General features: G+C 42.4%; 1 protein-coding gene across 2 annotated transcripts in view; it reads right to left on the bottom strand.

Moving 5' to 3' along the window:
* ASL (argininosuccinate lyase) overlaps positions 1 to 21283 on the bottom strand; it is a 50279-nt gene that overhangs the window by 11401 nt on the left and 17595 nt on the right. For both annotated transcript variants that reach the window (XM_068268587.1, XM_068268588.1), the window contains exons 4-11: positions 17848 to 17931; positions 10053 to 10109; positions 8223 to 8320; positions 6943 to 7020; positions 4675 to 4752; positions 1824 to 1876; positions 511 to 573; positions 317 to 431 (exon numbers count right to left, since the gene is read on the bottom strand). In XM_068268587.1, coding sequence (XP_068124688.1) covers positions 317 to 431; positions 511 to 573; positions 1824 to 1876; positions 4675 to 4752; positions 6943 to 7020; positions 8223 to 8320; positions 10053 to 10109; positions 17848 to 17931 — 626 coding nt within the window. The remainder of the gene's footprint in view (positions 1 to 316; positions 432 to 510; positions 574 to 1823; positions 1877 to 4674; positions 4753 to 6942; positions 7021 to 8222; positions 8321 to 10052; positions 10110 to 17847; positions 17932 to 21283) is intronic.

The raw sequence follows: 21283 nt of genomic DNA on the forward strand, positions 1-21283 counted from the left end.
ATGAAAGTTTCTATATAATTAGTATGCCCCTGTTCTCCCACATGACTGTGATCATGCCTAATGATTAGATGACTGTCTTACAAAGGTGATGGATGGAGCTGCACTGCAGTTTTTTCACATGGCCAAATAGTTGGTTGTTAGTGGTCCAAGAAAGGCAGTGCTGCCATAGGGCAATCATTCTGCATTGTAGCAAAAAGCACTACATATTTATAAACATTAAACACAGTATATGTATTACTACCCCTCTGATACATTCTTGGAGGAAGAATGCCTTCATGTGTAATTCTTGTGTAGAAAGGTATGTGGAAATATTCACCTGTAGGAGTCCGACAAAGCAACAAAGCTAAATTCCTTGGTGCTGTAGATGATTAAATCTTCAGACATCTTAGAAAGGTGAGTCATACAAAGAGAGGCCCAGAACAAAAACTCAGCTGAAACCAACATCAGAAAGCTTTATTCAAATAACAGTTTTGCAAAGCAAGTGAATGCACACTAATTTATACAGCTTACCTATAAAGTCTCGCTCACTAGTAGCATCCATGCTATTTAGGCTGACAGAAGCGAATTCCAGTTCTGTAGGTGGGGAGAGAATGTTGTTTAAAAGCCAAACCAGCATGTTAAGGCCAAATATTTATATTTTATTGTATTTCAGGCACTGCTGAAATATCACAAATATACAAATTTTTAAGTGATAATTTAGATGAAGCTGCAATGAAAATATATACTGTTTTTATCAGAAAATATTGATTTCCTTATTCAGGTAGGAAGGCCAATAAACAAGTATACAAGTTACAACTCTGACTTCTGTTGCACGGAATAGTAAATTATTAAGTTGTCCCTTCCACAAGTATCTAGCAGCTATTGCCCTTCCTATTTATCACATGGTCACTCCTTACTGACCCACCCAGCAGTTTCAAGCACATTTGGCCTATGGAAACAGAATTATGTCCTGCACATACAACTACATAAATAATCATTGGATTGGGCATTGAAAGAAATAGTATTTTTAACAATTTCCAATCCTATGTCAGACTCATAGGGGCTGGAAGAAGCGGTCAGTAAAGATACATGTCCCTGCTCATCTCGTCTGGCAAATTTTTACCATTAGTGGCCACCTTAAAGAACAAACTATTGTTTACAAATGATTCTACGTATGAACAATTGGTATTGATGGTTTGGGACTACTAATGGAAAAAAAAAAAATCTAATCAACCCAATCAGATTAATGAAATAGATCCGAAAATTGGATCGATTTCATTAATATGATCGGATTGGTTAAGGGAGTTTTTGTCCATTAGTGGTCCCAAACCATCATTTCCGATCATTCATATGAAGAATCGTTCATAAATGATCGTTCAGCAGATGGTATCGTTAGTGGCCACCTATAGGGCCGGAAACTCAGAAACCAGCTGTATTCCTTAACCTACTTTCCGCCAGAAAGTGGCAAGGCCTGGACAAGTCCAAAACATATGCCAAAATGTACCTGGAGCTGAGCCACATAGTGCAATCTGCTGACATGGAAGGGTTAGTATCGTGCATACAAAGTAAATGCTGTTCAGAATCTAAATCTGGAACCTCCAATCTCCATCTACCTACACCATATTTACCACCTTTTACGTTTACAGCGATACAAGCAGATCATTCACCAGTACATAAACACAAATACAGTTATTTGCACAATACTGCCACATTTCCTTTCAAAATTTGTTTATGCAAAAGGTGTGCAAACATCGGCACTTGTGCATGCTTTGTTTATATGTCAGCAAGAGTATCCAAGTCATGGAACTTTTACAATGGCTTTTTTATATTTTTTTTAACCATACCTTTACGGAGGAGTTCCCGGTCTACTCCTAAAGGATTTCCAGCTATTGCACCACTTAAAGAAAACATATTAGCATTAGAATAAAGTAAATAAAAATGTTAATATATCCAGTTATAGTAAATGTAAATGAAATGTAATTATTTTTTACCAAGTGCTAAAGAAAATAAGAAAAGTATGCAAGTTAGTGTAATGTACTTACACAAGTAGTTGGAAACTTCAGGATGGTCCAGAGCCTTCCTAAATCCTCATGAAGCCCACCATTCTACCACAGGGCCCCTCTCCCTCCTATGGCCACGCTCCCAGCCATGGACAAGTGCACCTGGACTTGGCATTTGCAAATAAGGTCTGCACCTTTTGTACTGACTAGTAGCACCATCTTTAAAGAGAAACTCCAACCAAGAATTGAACTTTATACCAATCAGTAGCTGATACCCCCTTTTACATGAGAAATATAATGCTTTTCACAAACAGACCATCAGGGGGCGCTGTATAACTGATTTTGTGCTGAAACCCCTCCCACAAGAAGCTCTGGGACCGCGGTACTCTGGGCAAACTGCCACAATGTAACAAGGTTCACAGACAGGAATTAGCTGTTTACAGCTGTCTCTAACAGCCAAAACAGCTAGGAGCAGCTACATAACCTGCCCACAGTAAAAATGTCACCATGTAATAAATGTCAGAATGTAAATCGGGGAGAGGAAAGATTTTACAATGAGCAAACACTGACTAAATCATTTATACATAATTATGGTAAAAAATGAAGCACATTTTTTACTACATTATTTTTACAGGAGTTCCTCTTTAAGGTAGCAGTGCCTAATTAAATCATAAAGGGCTACACAGGATGCTGCACTGCCATTACTAAGCCCCTCCTGCTGAGATGGATGATCTTCGGTCAACTATTAGCTGACAATCATATTAATAAGTGCTAGTCCATTACAAGGGGACAGTGCTGTGCATATGGCCCTGTTGGTGCATCCTGCCAGAGGGTCATGTTTGCCATTTTTTGTGTTGAGGTGGGATGCGTTAGGAACATCACATCTCTACTGCAATGCAAAAAGTGTAATACCGGCCTGTTCTAGGTACCTCTGCTATAAGTCAGTAATTATAGCTGATACAGTAAAAACATTATGCTTAATACAAATTGTTCTTAAAACCCTATTGCACCCTCCTGGATTTGTCATTGTTAGTGAAGATGAAAAAGGGAACTATGCCATTGTTGACAAAAAATTCATATTTGATGCAGCTGTTCAAGATAAAATTCCCTTTGAGAAAAAAAAAATCAAGGTTGAAATACATCACTATCTAATGGCCAGATTGACCATTAAGCCCCATCGACACCATACAATTTTTTGTCCGATTCGATTCACCCAGACATGTCCAATCGGGATTCGATTCAATTCAATTTGCCATTGTTTTGCAATAGCAAACTGAATCGAATCAAATCCCGATCGGACATGTCGGATTGAATCAAATCAATGAATCGAATAAAAATTGTATGGTGTAGATGGGGCTTTAGACAGATCCCTCTCTGTTCAAATCTAACCAGAGAGGGATCTCTAGCCTGCCCACACGCTGCACAGCCATTTCCTATAGATTTCAGCATGCGCACACACCCCTCCCCCTAAGTGTAGGTGTGCCTCACTACCCACTTGTTTCTATCACTTGTTCACACCCATCACCTCCCTCGGCTCCCTTCTGTGAAGCACGTGGACAGGATCAGCTCTGTGCACTCAGGGAGAGACTTACTGGCTCCACCCCCACTACCTCCTATGGGCAATGGGAAAGGAGTATGGACACCTTGGTGTTCAGTCCAGCCAAGCCTTATCAGACATTAACATAGAAAGTCAGCACTCCAAATCCAGCTCACCAGGAAAGTACTTGTAGACACAGCAGTCTTTTGAGTGTGACACCCTGAACCTCTGGTGACCCAGGTGTTTTTTCCTGAAGATACAGAAGCATCCAGAGATGTAGAGGTTTACATGTAACTTCAACTCAAACAAAGCTGACTGGGGAAAAGAATGATCTATCTTAACCACTTGAAGACCGGAGGTTTATACCCACCTAATGACCAGGCGATTTTTTACAATTCACAACGGTTTATTGCTTGGACATACAACTTAGCACCCAACTGAATTTTACCTCCTTTTCTTCTCACAAATACAGCTTTCTTTTGGTGGTATTTGATTGCTGCTGCATTTTTATTTAATTTTTTTAATTAATCAAAAAACACTTAAAAAAAATAATTTCCCCCCCTCCCCCCCCCCCGCCCCAAACTACACTACCTTACATAAACTACAGAATACATACATAGATCTATGTCTATGGCAAGAATTAAATTGTGAGCCCCTATGAGGGACAGTTCAGTGACAATGATATCCTCTGTACAGCGCTGCTGGAGATCGCAGCACTATATAAATCCAATCGCGAGCTGGCATGCTGATCGTTGCGGCAAGCTTTGTTTACTGACGGTAGCTCCCATCTAATCTCACTCCTCACGAGATGACGCCATATGGAGTGACCGAGGAACAAGAGAGCCACACTGCGGCCGCAAATCGGCATTAGGCGGTCGAAGAGTGGTTAAAGGGACTCTGAGCAGTGAATAAAAACAAAATCTGAACTTACCTGGGGCTTTCTCCAGCCCACCGAGGGGTTTTACCAGAATATCAGCCATACAGTCCCCCTGATGATCCGTTTGAGAAAAGGAATAGATTTCTCATGGGAAAGGGGTTATCAGCTACTGATTGGGATGAAATTCAATCCTTGGTTACAGTTCCTCTTTAACTCACAGTCCCTGTCTCTACTAAATGGTCAATCTCTTAAAATGACATTTTGTAATACAGAAACCTTACCTTCCCAACGGCAAGACATTTATCCTCTTTCTGATTTCTCCCAGTCTCTCAGCATCTCTGCACAATGCAACTGCATGGCTGTGACACACAAGCGTAAAGAGAAGATGTCAGCACCCATTACACTATATTTATTTCAGTTGTATTGTATATTATAGATAATTACTCCAGTTATAAGGGCCCATTCACACTTGAAAGTGGTTTTGCGCAGGTGATTTTACAGCGATTAGCACGGTAAAATCACTGTACACTCTTGTGATTTCCGGAAATCGCGATCAGCGTTTTTTAAGCACTGTATCGCGATCGCTCCAGAATCACGGGAAAATGCTGCAGGCAAATCGTTTTGCGATTGCCGCCAATTGCAAAATGCCTACGATCGTCGGGAATCGCGGCAGTGAGTTCACTGCCATATAGTTACAATTGCGCTAACGGTTTAAAAAACGCTAGCGCTTTGGCGATTAGCAGGAATCACCCACTAATCGCCCTAGTGTGAATGGGCCCTAAGGGTGTCTATGAATAGTGTGAATGGGCCCTAAGGGTGTCTATGATTACTTATGAAGTACCACGGATGTATAGTGTGTTACTGACCTCTAGTGGGCAATTTAGAATAATGCTAGCAATTTTAAATGCATACTCATATTGCATACCCTGTGTCTGCTGACTGTGATGTAGAGGGTCAAAGTTGACCCCAATGATGTAGTATAGGGGGCGGGTCGAACTCACATATAGTCCGCGGTTCACCGTGAACGCGAACCACCAAAGTTTGCGCGAATAAGTTCGCGGGCGGACCGTTCAGGCCATTTCTAATTATAACCACGACAGGACTGTACAATAGAAAGGGGTGAAAATGACTAGCTTAAATGCATAACAAGTACAAACTATAACAAAAAGTAGATAAGGATCCTGTCCAAATGTGCTATGGGGAAACTAATATACAATAGTTAGGAAGAATGGGACTGCAGTTCATTATAAATGAAGGATTCGGAAAGAGAGGAAGATGGGTAGGCCATTTACTTTTATACAGATGTCATGAGTGGATTTAAAGGTGAGATAGGAAGGAAGATTAGTTCATTATCATCTAGGCTAAAATTTAGGTAGATGTCAGGAATTTAGGTAGTGGCATACAGTATTATGAAGTATGTTCCAGTGTAGAGAGACAAGTTAGGAGTAGACAGGTAAATCCAAGTGTCATCTGCGTATAAATGGTATTACATAGCTCCTTCCTATCTTAATCAACTTATTTCCAGATACCATCCTACACAAAATCTCCGCTCAGCTAATGATATCCTTCTGTCTTCTTCCCTGATCACCTCTTCCCACTGCCTCTTGCAAGACTTTCCTCGATCCTCTCCACTCCTCTGGAACACTCTCCCTCAACACATCCGCCACTTTCCCACACTTACTATTTTTAGGCGCAATCTGAAAACTCACCTCTTCAGGCAAGCATACTCTCCTACCCTGCCCACTGACCACCATTACTACCACTCCACACAAGGCTTTCCTTTACCTACTACTGTCCTATACCATAAATGTTTAGACTGTAAAGCCCCATCTAAACGATACGATTCTTTGTACGATTCGATTACGATTCGATTAAATCCGACATGTCAGATCGGGATTCGATTCAATTCAATTCGATGTACCATTGCAAAACAATGGCAAATCGAATTGAATCCAATCCCGATTGGACATGTCGGATTTAATCGGATCGTAAATAGAATCGTAATCGAATTATACAAAGAATCGTATCGTGTAAATGGGGCTTAAGGCAAGACTGTAAGACTGTAGCTAGTGATTTTTAAATCGCTAGGGTTGTTACTTTATCATAGAAATCATGAGAAGTATTTTCCACTATAGTGATTTGATTTGGAAATCACAATCGCTTTCTAGAACGATTCTTAGAGTGATAATGCAATGCAAATGTAAAATCGCAATCGCATAACAGAATTAATGAAAAATCGCAATTGCTGGCATTTGTGATTTGTGATTGCGATTGCTAGTGGAAAAGGGACCTAAGGCCTTTTGGCCGGGGCTCTCCTCCCCTTTTGTTTCACAATGCTGTATAATGGATGTACATACCCCCCCACCTTTTGTAAAATCATGTAGTTTATTTGTTCACTGAATTAACTGTTATACCCTCTTGTCTTGTATCAAGTGTTGTATTGTATACTCTGTATTGTTATACCCTGTATGCTATTTTACAGCGCCACAGAAGATGCTGGCGCTATATAAATCAACAATAATAATAATAATAAAATAAGGTTAGATTACCTCAAAATCCAATGACTCCAACGGATAGGCTGTGCTCTCTGCATATGGGTATAACCAGGAAACAGTATATCAACCTCTCTGCAAACAATATATAAAGATTAGAGCATGCGCTTATATTTTCTCATCTGGACTATTATAATATACAACTCGGTAGACTACCTACTAACAGACAGGCACCTCTCCAAATGTGTACTGAGCTTTTATGTCAAGCTCTTCACTAGATGTCAATTAACCAGACAATTCACTTCAAAGGACAACTGAAGTGAGAAGAATATGGAAGCTGCCATATTTATTTCCTCTTAAACAATACCAGTTGCCTGGTAGTCCTCCTGGTCTATTTGTTTTTAGTAGTGTTTGAATAACACCTGAAACAAGCATGCAGGTAAACTAGTCAGATCTGACAATGTCAGACAGAAACACCTGGTCTGCTGCATGCTTTTTAAGGGACTATGGCTATATACTGTAGTTAGCAGAAGATATGCTTTGGAACTGTGTTGCGGGCCATATTGCTGTTATTTGTCCATGTGACTTCTTCGTAAAATATTTATTTGTACAATATCAAAGAATATGTTGCTGCTATATAAATTAAATAAAAGTCAGGCAATTCATGCAGTCTGGTTATAAAGAAGGAAATGTGAGGACAATAGGTTCGGAGTTCATGGACTAATTTCTTACAATATCACAGTGAACTATTCTGTGTGCAATGTTGTAATCTCAGGTCATTAGCCTTTTGTTTGCAGGCAGTGATTCTGCATTTCACAATCACAATGCTGACAAATGCTGCCAGGATTTAAAAATCAACCATAGCATATCATATAATTTCTGTCATTAGGAAGCATACTGGCAATATATTACCATTCATATAATAATATAAAAAGCATGTGTCTGCAGTGTGAAGAGAGGGATTTTCTCTCAATCTTTTATTGGTCAGTCAAGTCACAATACGTTGAAACAGTCATGCAATCCATTTTAGGCTTCTTGCACACTACATGCGATTCTGATTTTTTGATACGATCCGATTTTTGATTCTTATTTTTTTAAAAAAAGTACTGCATGCTGCTACGTTTTTTAATCGGAATCAAAAATCGTATTGTATAAAAAAAAACAAAAAAAAATCGGAATCACATGTAGTGTGCAAGAGGCCTAAAACCAATGGTAAGCTTGAAGCAGGAAAAATAATATTACACCTCATTGCAGTAGTGCTAAACACTGCAAAATAGACATTGGCCTATTATAAATAGGCTGATGATTTGCGTTGTGCTGATGGTACTATCACTTACATTGCTGCCCTGTCCACCATGGTCCGGATAAGTCGAGTCAAGTGCAAGTACAGATCAGAACATGAATCACGCAACCACAGTCTCATATCTGTAACAACCTGAGTGGTGAAAAAAATTTAAATAACATATAATGTAGTCTGTAGAAGAGCTTATGACACATTTCCCCTCTTCTACAGTGGTGTTTAAGTAATTTTATTACACAATTGCCCAGTCAAGGTACCATGAAACCCACTTAAAGGTCCTTTCCATCTCATTTTTTTCAGCCCTTCCAGCCTCGCTGATCCCAAATGACTCATGATCAAATTTACGAGAAAAAAAAAGAAGTAAAATTATGGCATTCTATAACTCGCTTATCAATAACTTCCAGGACATGTAATTTTCTTGTAAAGAGCAATCATCCACATTTTCTCTCTGTCCATTGTGTGAATTTGAAGGCAGGCTGCTAGTCAGTTTCTGTAATAATTTGATTTAAGGCGTGTAGGTTATTAGCCTTCAGCACTCAATATTGGTGTTGGGGGTGCCACCTAAAGCTTCCAGACACACTCAATTTCTTCTGGGGTTTCTTCTCTTAGTGTTTGGAATTCCACTTTCTTCGTAGGACAGCGGTGCTTGTTTTTGGTCAGCTCTGAATTACACCAGTACTTGCTATTTCTAGCCAGCATTCTTTGATCTGCAACCCCAAAGAGGCTTCTAATGGGAGGCCAGCAACTCCACACAGTCTTCACTTCACTGTAACCATTATGTTCAAGGTTCCTGTCACGCCTTCATAGCTGCTGTAGTGGTACTTCACCCCAAAAGGAAATCCCCTACTGCTAGTACTGGGAGTGGGAGTTGCACCTGTGACACGCATCAAACATAGGGGTGCCAGTAGCCAGGCTTCTTGATACATACTGCACATAAGCACCTTTTTACTTTCTTACTATTTTCTTTTTTCTAAACTATAGTTTGTTTATGAGTTACAGATTGCCCAGCAAGCTCATGGTGAATCAGAACTCATAGGAGTGTGTAAGGGTCTGAAAGAGCTACTCTCTTAATTAACTGGCGCACAAACTCATCAAAGGTGATGAGCTTGTTATGATCTGCCTATGCCCTAGCACCTATTATTTTAGGTACATCCTAATATATACACTGGCAATATGTACTGTATTTTTCAGACTATAAGACGCCCCTGACCGTAAGACACACCTAGGTTTATAGGACAAAAATCAGGGGGAAAATATATATACTAAACCTGGTGTATCCATGGTGAAGGGGCATCTTGTGCATTATGTCCCCCTTTGTACCTCATGCCCCCTTGTACCTCTAGTGCCTTCCTGTGTCCTCCTTGTGTCCTCCTCTATGCCCTGTGTGTCTCCCTTGTGTCCTCCTCTAAGTCCCTTTGTGCCCCCTCGTTCTCTGTTTGTCCCCGTGTCCTCCTCTGCATGGGCACAGTACAGGGAGTCCCCAACATTGCGGCGGGTTGGAGGTTCGTATTGGCAGGCGTTCACAAGTCAGGAACTCCCTCCATTTGGACTATAAGACGCAGTGACTTTTTCCCTCCACTTTTGGGGGAGAAAAAGTGAGACTTATAGTCCAAAAAATAGAGTAGTTGTCAGCTGTCAAGCATCTGTGTGTACATAGGTGGATAATTTATACGTATTTATCGTAGCTGGGAAGTACCCTGCTCCCAACTATATTAGTAGAGTTAATGGTTGTGTTGAATAGTTTAGAGTACCTATTTTATTTAAATGTACACTACAGAAAAAGGGATGGCATTAAAGTTTCCATGTACTCTCTAAATGCACAGTATACATTTTCCTCTTCACTACAGTACCGAAGTATGGCAAATACCTGATCATTTCTACTGCGTCCTGTATGGAGTTTTCCTGCTGGTTCTCCAATGAGTTCCTAAACACAGAGAACACTTATTTGTCACCAAATAAACACAAGATTCATTCATGGAAATGCGGATAACAGACTTGCAGATCACCAAGGCAACTGAGGCAGTCACTTCAGGTACGAATGCAGAGCTGCAGGTGTAGTGTGCTGTTGAAAACAAACCACTCTGTGGGCACATTCTTCCTCTCTTGTCAGAGCATGCAATATCAATGGCTTGTCACAGCTGTGTCACTGCTCCCATGTCCCAGCCTGCATGTGATCTCAATTCTCACATGCTGGCGGGAAACACTGACATGACCTTGGCAGAAAGTCATCATGATGCACACCTAGACCATTTTCTGGCTTATATACTGTAGTTATTCTTTATCAATGGATAAATGTACCTTGCTTTTACAGTCAAACTAGCCAATCTATACCGTAGAATCCCTTTATAGTAAACTTCAAGGGACCAGGAACAGTAGTTTACTATATCAGAAGTTTACTATATCAGAATTGGTTATACATTGTATATTTATACAGCCGCATTTGCTGGGACTGGAGGACTAAGTTTAATATAAGCAGAGTTTACAATATCAGTTTACTTTTATGAAATTCTCCTGTATATCACTTTTAAATTATGGTTTTCCATTGATGCATTTCTATTCAATTTTGCTATTATTCAATAATAATAAATTGTATTTATTTTTACTATGAAAGAATATTTAAAAAAAGATCCAAATTGTTTTTATTTTTCTAAAATTTCAGTTTGTCTAAATGTAATGTCTGCTATGAGCTTTCCTCTTATAAAACCCCTGGTCAATGGAGACATTAATGTACACAACTGCAGTTCCAGTGTTTAAAGTGGACTTGAACTCAGAATGTCCCCTCTGCTCTAAAAGATATGCAACAGCATAATAACCTTTAAACAAAAAAACATTTCTTTGTTACAACCGATACAAATCCTAAAATAATTCTGCAATGTTTCTACTTCCTGATGCATGGAAGCAGACATATTGTTAACAGCATGCTACACAAAAAAGGAAGGTGTGCTCTAACCAGGCAACACCTGATTTATATGCTGGATGCCTCAAGTCAATTGACTAATTAAAATAGCAAAGCGTTTGCTTGCTGCATTCGCCTACCAGAATATGCAGGATCTAAAACTATCTCCCTGCTATTCCTGCAGGAGTTGGCCCACGCAATATACATTGAATCTCAACAGGGGTGCCGCGTGTAGGCCTCCTTGTACCCCTAAGAAATGAAGGGCAGTGCAGATACCCCCACAAAGCATCCACTGCCCAGGAGCGCCATAACTGCCCCTCAGGGAGGGGGGAGTGAGAGAACATGGCTGGTACACCCCCCCTTCTCCAGATGGGGCCAACGTCCAGGGGGGGGGGGATCAGATGAGGGGGAATTAAACAGGCTAAACTCGTTAAATACATACAGGGTGCATTTCTCTATGTTTTCCTTCTGTCCAGTGCAAGAGTTCAGGTCCACTTTAACATCACACTGACCACTGTGATTGGATCTCTAAGTAATCAGGTGACTAGAAGCCACTTAATTGGCTTCTAGTTTTGCTCTTCATGTTCCTGCCTTCAACTTGACAGCTGGATCACTTAAGAGATTAGTGTTTGTTCATTAAGAGCCAGCTTTAAACCGGGCGATTAATAAGCGAATTGCCTGCTTGTGTTGATCCTTTGTGACTAATAACTTTTCAATCTTTTACCCAGAATAAAGTATGCAGACCGCCAGTTTCAAAAGTACTTCTCCATATGCCTTAACCACTTCAGGATTCTGCGTACGCATATATACGCCCCTGAATCCTGAAGTGGATTCCATGGAAACCGTTCCATGTCAGCTCACGGAGGGTGTCTCCGTGAACACCCTGCGAGCCGATCGGCGGCTCGCAGGGTAAATGTAAACACACAGGGAAGATCTTCCCCGGTGTTTACATGTATACGGCGCTGCCGCGCAGCAGCGCCGTAGAGGAGATCGGCGATCCCCGGCCTCTGATTGGCCGGGGATCGCCGGCATCTGATAGGCTAAAGCCTATCCCATCAGGCGCAGGACGGAAATCCGTCCTGCGCCGCTCACAGGGTAAGGGAGAGGGAGGGAAGGGGAAGGAGGCCAGGAAGCGCTGCGGAGGGGGGCTTTGAAGAGCCCCCCCGCAAGCGCAAGCAGCCGGCGGCGATCAGACCCCCCCCCAGCAGGACATCCCCCTAGTGGGCAAAAAAGGGGGGAAGTCTGATCGGCCTGGCTGCAACCTGATCTGTGCTGTGGGCTGGAGAGCCCACGCAGCACAGATCAGCACAAAATAGCGTGGTACAGAAGTGGTTAAAGCATACCTAAACTGAAAATAAACTGATGAGGTAACCAATTGTATGTGTACTGTAGTAACCAGTGGCGGCGCCAGGGGGGTGCTCAAGCACCCCCAAAGCACCCCCTTGCGTGAACTGACTTCAGGCGTCTAAGAGACGCCGAGTCAGTTCACAGCAGAAGCCCGGAGCAGCAGGCAGGGCTACGGTAAGATAGCCGCCCGAAGCCCTGCTCTGCAGACTTAGAGTCTGCAGTGCAGAGCTTCGGGCGGCCATTTTCCCGTAGCCCTGTTCGCCGGGTAATGCAGGCTGTTGCAGGAAGGAAGATTATCGTGGGAGCTGAGCTGCGCACCACAAGGAGGTCGGAAGAGGAGGAGGTCGGAACAGGAGGTCTTCTGACTAGGTGAGTAAATGGGTTTTTCTTTTCTTTTTCAGGTGGTGCTGCTGATTGTGGTCAGATCTGATAAGGATTGTGCATATTGGGGTCAGATCTGATAAGGATTGTGCATATTGGGGTCATATCTGATAACGGTTGTGCATATTGGGGTCATATCTGATAACGGTTGTGTATATTGGGGTCATATCTGATAACGGTTGTGCATATTGGGGTCATATCTGATAACGGTTGTGCATATTGGGGTCATATCTGATAACGATTGTGCATATTGGGGCCATATTGGGGTCATATCTGATAATGATTGTGCATATTGGGGTCATTGAACGTGGTTTTTGTTCAAATCTGCTCACATTACGTGTATTTTCTTGAGAAAACCTGCACAATTATGTGAATTTTCTGGGGAAAGGGTCACCAAAACTTGGGCCCTCTGTCTTTGCGTTACACTTTTAAAGGGAACCCGAGGTGAGAATAATATTGAGGCTGCCATATTTATCTCCTTTTAAGTAATACCAGCTGCCTGGCTGCCGTGTTGGTCCTCTGCCTCTAATTCTTTCAACCATAGACCCTGAACAAGCATGCAGCAGGTCAGGGGTTTCTGACAATATTGTCAGAACTGACAAGATTAGCTGCATGCTTGTTTCTGGTGTAATTCAGTTCACTACTGCAGCCAATAGATCAGCTGGGCTGCCAGGCCACTAGAATTGTTTAAAAGGAAATAAATATGGCAGCCACCATATCACTCTCACCCTGGGTTCACTTTAAATTACAGTTAGCCCCGTCCTCATCCGGTCATGCCACGCCCATTTTTTGCCGCGGCGCGCTGCAGGTTGTAGCCACACCCATTTTTTGCGCGACGCAGGTCGTCAGCTCCCCCGGAAATTGGTCCAGCACCTGCATAGCACCCCCTAAAAAAAATTTCTGGAGCCGCCACTGGTAGTAACAAAATATATATATATATATATATATATATATATATATATATATATATATATATATATATATATATATATATATACATATATATATACATACATATATATATATATATATATATATATATATATATATATACATATATTCGCTGAATTGTTTATCTCATCATGTCACAAGTCAGGTATGCTTTAGAAAGGAACTTAACCAAGGATTGAACTTCATCCCAATCAGTAACTGATACCTCCTTTCCCATGAGAAATATTTACCTTTTCTCAAATAGATCATCAGGGGAGTCTGTATGGCTGATATTGTGGTGAAACCCCTCCCACAGTGGGATATCATGACCATGGTTCTGACAGTTTGTTGTCTGTGAACCTCATTGCATTGTGGGAAATAATATTTTTTGCCAACTGCCAAGCAAGTACTATCTCCCTCTGTGCATAGAACTGAGTAACTAACATTACAGATCATCTGGCAGAACTAAAAATGTCACCACCAGTGATACATTTCAGAATGTGAATCAGGGCGAGGAAATATTTTACATTGGGCAAACACTGCCTAAATAATTTATAAGTGAATATTGTAAACAATAAGCCATTTTATTCATTATGTCATGCTCACTGAAGTTCCTTTTTAAAGCAAAATGATAGAGCTGTAAAAGTAGATGGAGACAATTCAGCATCTGCTGGATTTGTGTGGCCTTTGTGAAATATTCAGCAGTAGCAAATTAGCCGTTTTAGCAGCTTATATTCAGATATGATAGATACACTGCTATGAGCATAGATGCTGCATTGGTTTATTCACTACGGCAGTGTCCAGGGTTAATGATTAGTGGCTGGATAGTGTAATGGTTAAGAGCTCTGCCTCTGACACAGAAGACCTGGGTTTGAATCTTGGCTCTGCCTGTTCAGTAAGCCAGCATCTATTCAGTAGGAGACCTTGGGCAAGTCTCCCTAACACTGCTACTGCCTATAGAGCGCGTCCTAGTGGCTGCAGCTCTGGCGCTTTGAGTCCGCCAGGAGAAAAACGCGATATAAATGTTCTGTGTTTGTTAATGATACAAGACCAAGTTGCAGACATACCATACTACCCTCGCTGATGGCAAACAGATATACTTCACTCGCTTGATCACTACCCAAGCCTCCAACCCACGTCGTCTTTTTGCCACCTTCAATGCCCTACTCAACTGTCTCTGCCTGCCTCACATTCATTTCCTCCTGGATGGCCGCCTGAAGCTTAATTTGGACCAGACTGAGCTTCTAATATTCCCACCCCGCACAGCTGCACCCCTCCCAGATCTGCACATCAATATCATCAATATCGAAAATACTACCATCCGCCCTACCTCCCAAGCCCGCTGTCTAGGCGTTACCCTGGACTCTGAACTTTCCTTTACACCCCACACCCAAGGTATTGCCCGATCCTGCAACTTCCACCTCCGCAACATCTCCAAGATCCGCTACTACCGTCCCCTGACACTACTAAACTCCTTATCCACGCCCTTGTCATCTCCCGCCTAGACTACTACAATTCTCTTTTGTCTGGCCTCCCCTCTAACCGTACTGCCCCACTTCAATTGGTAATGAATGCGGCAGCCAGACTGATACATTCTTCTCATAGTAGCGCCTCTACAGCTCCGCTCTGTAAAGCCCTACACTGGCTTCCCATCAGCTTTAGGATCAATTACAAAATCCTGTGCTTGGCCTACAGATCAGTGCACAAGAACTGTCCAACGTACATCTCTGATCTGGTCCACAGGCACATACCAGCCCACCCCCTCCGATCCTCCAATGACCTGTGCCTAGTCACACCACGCATATCTCAGTCGCATGCACGATTGCAGGACTTCACCAGGGCTGGCCCTGCTCTCTGGAACTCGATCCCACCAGCCATCAGACTCGCCCCCACCTTTAATACCTTCAAACAAGCTCTCAAGACTCAACTTTTCATGCTCGCATACCCCCCCTACACCAGCACTATAATATGTTCTGTTAGACACCCTCTCAACAGATGCACCTATTGTCTCCACCCCCACCCTTTAGATTGTAAGCCTCTGGCAGGGCCCTCCTCCCTAGTGTTTCCAGCTTGATTATGCAATCTTACTGACAATCACCCCTCTTGTAGACTAGAACAGTCTCTATTTTGACATATAAAAACAAAAGTTTGCCTTCTTAAAACAGAAAGAATTTGCAATAATTCAGGTTTGAGTGAGCTTGAGATGTCTCCCAGTGCATCACTGCTGAATATATGCAAATTAAACATTGTTACCCTTAGAAGCTAAACACACCTCCAGAACCGCTGGAATGCAATGATGTGTCAGCTTGTTAATTTGTACAGAGCCATAATCCAACATGCATACAGACTGTTTTAGATTGTTTGATCCTCATCAGTGCATGGAATGGATTAATTTGGCTCTATGGAGTAGGGCTTGTAACACCGGGAGGTACAGACTAACCAGCAAGCTCATGGTGAATCAGAACTCATTGGAGTGTGTAAGGGGCTACAATGGTCCTAAAAGCCCCCTTACTAAAATGCTAAGAAAAACAAAATGTCAGTAATTCTGTGCTTACCAGCTCAATCGCGGTTTCTTCAGCTGGCAGCGCATCTGGGACTTCCAGTGCGGCTGCCCGCATTGTCAGGGATGGTGTCAGCAGCATTCATGCGGAGATCCGGCCGCATGATTCTCAGACTGCAAATGAGGGTGGACACATGCGCTGTCGGCGACGCCCTTCTTATACTCTAAGGAAGCGTGTCAGCTGATCACCTGTCAGCTGACACGCATGGCTCCACCTCCGGTTCCTGATTGGCCAAGCGGCTTAGGGGCGTGGTTGCCTGCTTACCCGGGCTATTCAAGAGCTGTGCTGACACTTGCTCACTGTCTGCTCTAGGTAACACTTCACAGTGAGGGTGCGTTTCCACTAACGCGAATTCGCATGCGTTCCCCGCATGCAAATTCGCATAACCAATAAAAGTGAATGAGCCTGTGTCCACTTGTCAGGAAAACGGAGCGTTTTCTTGTGCAGGAAAAATCTGCTCAGCAGAGTCATCCGAATTCGGACACCGCACACATGCATGCGATTCGCATACAATGTATTTAATAGGGAATTCGCATGGTGTTTTTTCATGCGAATTTTCATGCGAATTCGCATACGATTTCGCATGGAATCAATGAAAAAGCACACAGGCACTGACATGGTTAAATTCGCACACAGCGTCATCCATGCGAAATTGTATGCGAATTTGCGGTAAAATTCGCATACAACCGCATGCGATTTCACTCCTGCATGCGAATTCGTCCGCGGAGAATCCGCGGTGATTTCCCACCGCACTAGTGGAAACGCACCCTCAAGGCTTCAGACCTTAGTCAGATCCGTGTGTGCTTGAACCGGCAGGACCCTGGGGATTCGCACTTAGCTCAGGAAAAACATATTATTGTGATTGTATTTATTGATCTCTGCCTTGTCTCTTACTACTCTCTTGCCTAACGATTCCGTACCTTTGCCAATCTGATCTGTTGCCGACCTCAACCTGATTACTCACTACTCTCTTGCCTCACGTTTCTGTACCTTTGCCTATCTGATCTGTTGCCGACCTCTGCCTGAATAAACACTCTGATTTTGCCTTACGATTTTGTACTTTATCTGTCTGATCTGTTAACGACCCTGCCTGCTGACCATTCTCTTAGCTGTATCAGTGACAGTACTGCTTTCTGCTGTCACTGAATGTTAGACATTTCCCCTGTCTGGGAACGTCTATTTTCCGTCTGTCTGCTGGTGTCCTCATACACTAGCAGAATCGTTACACAAAAGTTTGCTTTCTTAAAACAGAAAGAATTAGCGATAATTCAGGTTGGAGTGAGCTTGAGATGTCTCCCAGGAGCCACTGCTGAATATATGCAAATTATTTTGACATATGACACCGTACTGTTATCAAATCATTTGCATGATCTTGTTTTGTTGTGAGTTTCCTGTATGTCCTACCTTGTATGTTAACCCATTTATCTATTGTGCAGTGTTACGTAATATGTTGACGCTTTATAACTACAATAAATAATGATAATAATAAAATAATAATAATTATGCATTCCTTTTTACGTGACAGATAACACTAAAAAACTGCTTACCTTGAGGCGGCGTTCATTGGCAGTATGTATATCCTCGTCAGCTTTTGTAAGGACAAATGTACCTTTAGACCATTCCTCGTGGATCTACAAGAAAAGAATGATCAAGCATCTCCTAAAATATATAGAACAAATGCAGAATGGAGCATTCATTCAGCAGGGAGGAAAGTCAGTCATCATTAGATGTGATCAAGAGAGGTATGCAAACTCTTGTCAACTAGAAATCCAGAAATCCAGTTTGCTGCACACCTAGGGCTTGATTCACAAAAGCGTGCTTAGCACGTGCAAACTGGCTTTTTCATGCGCTAATATGCATGTGCAAAATCAGCCACTTAGCGTGCTAAGCATACTTTGTACGCGAAGTGGCTGATTTTGCACGCGAACAGTACGTACGGCGCAGCGCCGTTTGCGCGCACTGAGTTATGTGGTGCATTCGATAAAATAGCACGCGAACAGTGACAGCTTTGCCCATGGAAACTTGCAAAGCCTTAACACGTGCCAACTGAGTTAGCACTGGTTAGTGACTCAAGCCCCTTGTGTTCTCCAACACTAGAGCACCTTAATAGGTTAGGCCTACATTCTATATAGGGGCAGCGAAAAAAATGGTATTAAAAAGGCAATAATCGATGTAAATAACAGCACATTTTACATGAATTATCACAGAGCTCTTCCTAAATATTGAACATTAGCCATCATAGAAGGAGATTCTGACCAAGTTATGTTTGAATGAGTTTTACATGTCTCCTCATCACACTGAGTCTGTGGAATGTGATGTTCAAGTATTATCTTTTTTTGTCTTAAAGTAGCCAGCATGCTTGTGGGACCCTCTTGATGTTGTAATTAGGCATCCAATTACATATAGTGCAGAACCATGTATCTCCTTTTCAATGTCTAGTGTATATATGCTGTGTTCCTAATTTTGTCAGTATACAGCAATCAGTCTGACCAAAGGCTTCATAGCTGAAAGCTTACGGCTTTTCTTCTAAGTTAGCCAATCAATGGTATCATCCTGATTCAGTTTTTCTTGCTGTTCCAACCAGGATTGCAATTGATCTCTGGATGTATCATTGACAAAAATAAGAAACTACTTCATCATACATTCTACAGTAAATGCTCTTGTGTTTCACATGTACAGTATAGGATCACCACATGCATTGTTCTATGTAATGTGCTATTCGGGAATTCGAACCACTGAACTTCTCAAAGCTCTTACATTCCTTTCCACAGAGCAAAAAGGGAATGTAATACAAGTACTGTTATGGTGGGCTGAAGTCAAGTGGTCATTAACTACCTAAAGACCGCTTCACGCCAAAGGGCGTGACCGCAGCAGCAGCCCCAGGACTTCCTAATGCCAATTGGCGTCAAGCCCTGGGGCTGGATTTTGCAGGAGATGCGCACGAAACTCCACTTGGTAGGCGGAGCTCCGCTCCACCTTCAGTCTCCCAGTGGCGATCGCTGCTAAGAGACTGTTAGACAGCGAAACCGCCATCTATTAGCATAGTACAGTGTTGCGATCTAAGGTAGCGCTGTACTGGGGAGAGCAGTACTGGGGACAGCCGTAGCCTATGACAGCTGATCGCCGTCATTGGCCGGCTTGGAGGAGAGAGGGAGTTAGGGGGGAAAAATAAATTTAATTAAAATAATAATAATAATAATAGCAAATATTTGCAAAAAAATAAAATAAACATTGGGGGAGCGATCATACCACACCAAAAGAAAGCTCTGTTGGTGGGGAGAAAAGGGGGGAGTGGGGGAAATCACTTGTGTGCTGAGTTGTGCGGCCCTGCAGCGAGACCTTAAAGCTGCAGTGGCCAATTTAGCAAAAAATGACCTGGTCTTTAGGGGGGTTTAACACTGTGGTCCTCAAGTGGAAAAAACAAAACACTGTAACCCATTACACTCAGAGGCGGCCTCTTTTTTTTGGGGGGGGGGGGGGGGTCAAGTAGGGCAATCGCCCCAGGCCCTGCACCTTCTGCAGGGGCCTTGGATTTCTCAGTGCGCCCCTCCATACCTCCCACTCCAGCTGTCACACACTAATTGCTATTAGACTGATTGCTATCCACCCTGAGTTCCAAAGAGCTTGCACACGTTCTATTGGTCACGTTGCAAACCTCACACTGGTGTGAGGCTTGCAACACGGCCAATAGGACGCGTGCAAGCTCTTTGGAATGCAGGGTGAATAGCGGAATTATGGGTAAATAGCCCCTTGTATCCCCACCGCACACCTGTGCCAATTAAACCTTATTTGAATCACGAGTAATCACTCGGGATTACTCGTGACAGCATCCAGTGAGCATCACTGCTGTCTTGCAGTCACTGCTGTGTATCCCCTTCTTCTTATTTTTCTCTGTTTCAAGCACAATAGGGGAATGATAGCTGAGTGAGTTGTGCACCCCCTCCTACACTGTGCCCTGAGGCTGGAGCCTCTTTCGCCTCGGACCGGCACCCTTGTCATAGCTGTGGATTTCCAGCTATGAAAATGAAAGCACCCAACACCCTAATAAACATTGATAAAGAATTTGCTACAACTATTTCCAGTGGTAAGACATTCCACATATTAGCCATTATTTATGTAAAGATTCCCTTTCTGAAACAGATGAATGGAACTCCATTAATTTCAAGCTTTTGTATTGCCCGTGGATATATTTACCACATTAAGAAGATCACCTCTAAGTTTTCTATTTACAAAGCTAATTAAGCCCAGTATGTCCAATCTTTGTGATGTGGTGCACATAACTGTTTTCCATATTGCAGATGTGGCCTTACAAGTGACTTATACAGAGGCATTAATATACTACATTTTTATGTACATTTATTATTTTCATGCAACCCAGAATTGTATTCCTTAGCTGATGATTCACTACCACTCTTTGCCTTGTGTCCCTCAACCAGGTCTCTTTACACACACACACAGTTACCCCGAGTACCTGGGAATTCTGAGCTTCTGAACCAGGCTGTTGTAGGGAACCGTGCCAAACGCTTTTGTATAGTTAAAGTATTTAACATCTATTGCTTTCCCAATTTCTAGTTTTGCATTCACCACCTCATAAAAGCTGAGCAGATTTTACAGGCAACAGACATTGCTTTAACAAATCTATGTAGCTTGTCTGAAATTAGGTTATTCTGTGCTAAATCACTTTTTATAGTGCTCCTTAGGATAGCTTTAAATTGTTTACAACTGATGTTAAGCTTACAGGTCTATAATTTTCTTAAACCAGACCTAAACTCCTGCACAAGAGACAAGGAAAACACAGAGAAATTCACCCTGTGTGTGTTTACTGAGAACAGTCTGTCCAATTCTCCTTTATCTCTAAATTAGGGCTGTCCTCCCTGTCTGAACTATGCCGCCAGTGCTGTGCTAATATCTAAACACAGGAGGTTAACCCTTTCTGTGTTGACAGAAAACCAGGAAGTCAACACTGCAGGATCTCTATTGGAG

The sequence above is a fragment of the Hyperolius riggenbachi genome, chromosome 2 (assembly GCF_040937935.1).
Source record: "Hyperolius riggenbachi isolate aHypRig1 chromosome 2, aHypRig1.pri, whole genome shotgun sequence".
NCBI lineage: Eukaryota > Metazoa > Chordata > Amphibia > Anura > Hyperoliidae > Hyperolius > Hyperolius riggenbachi.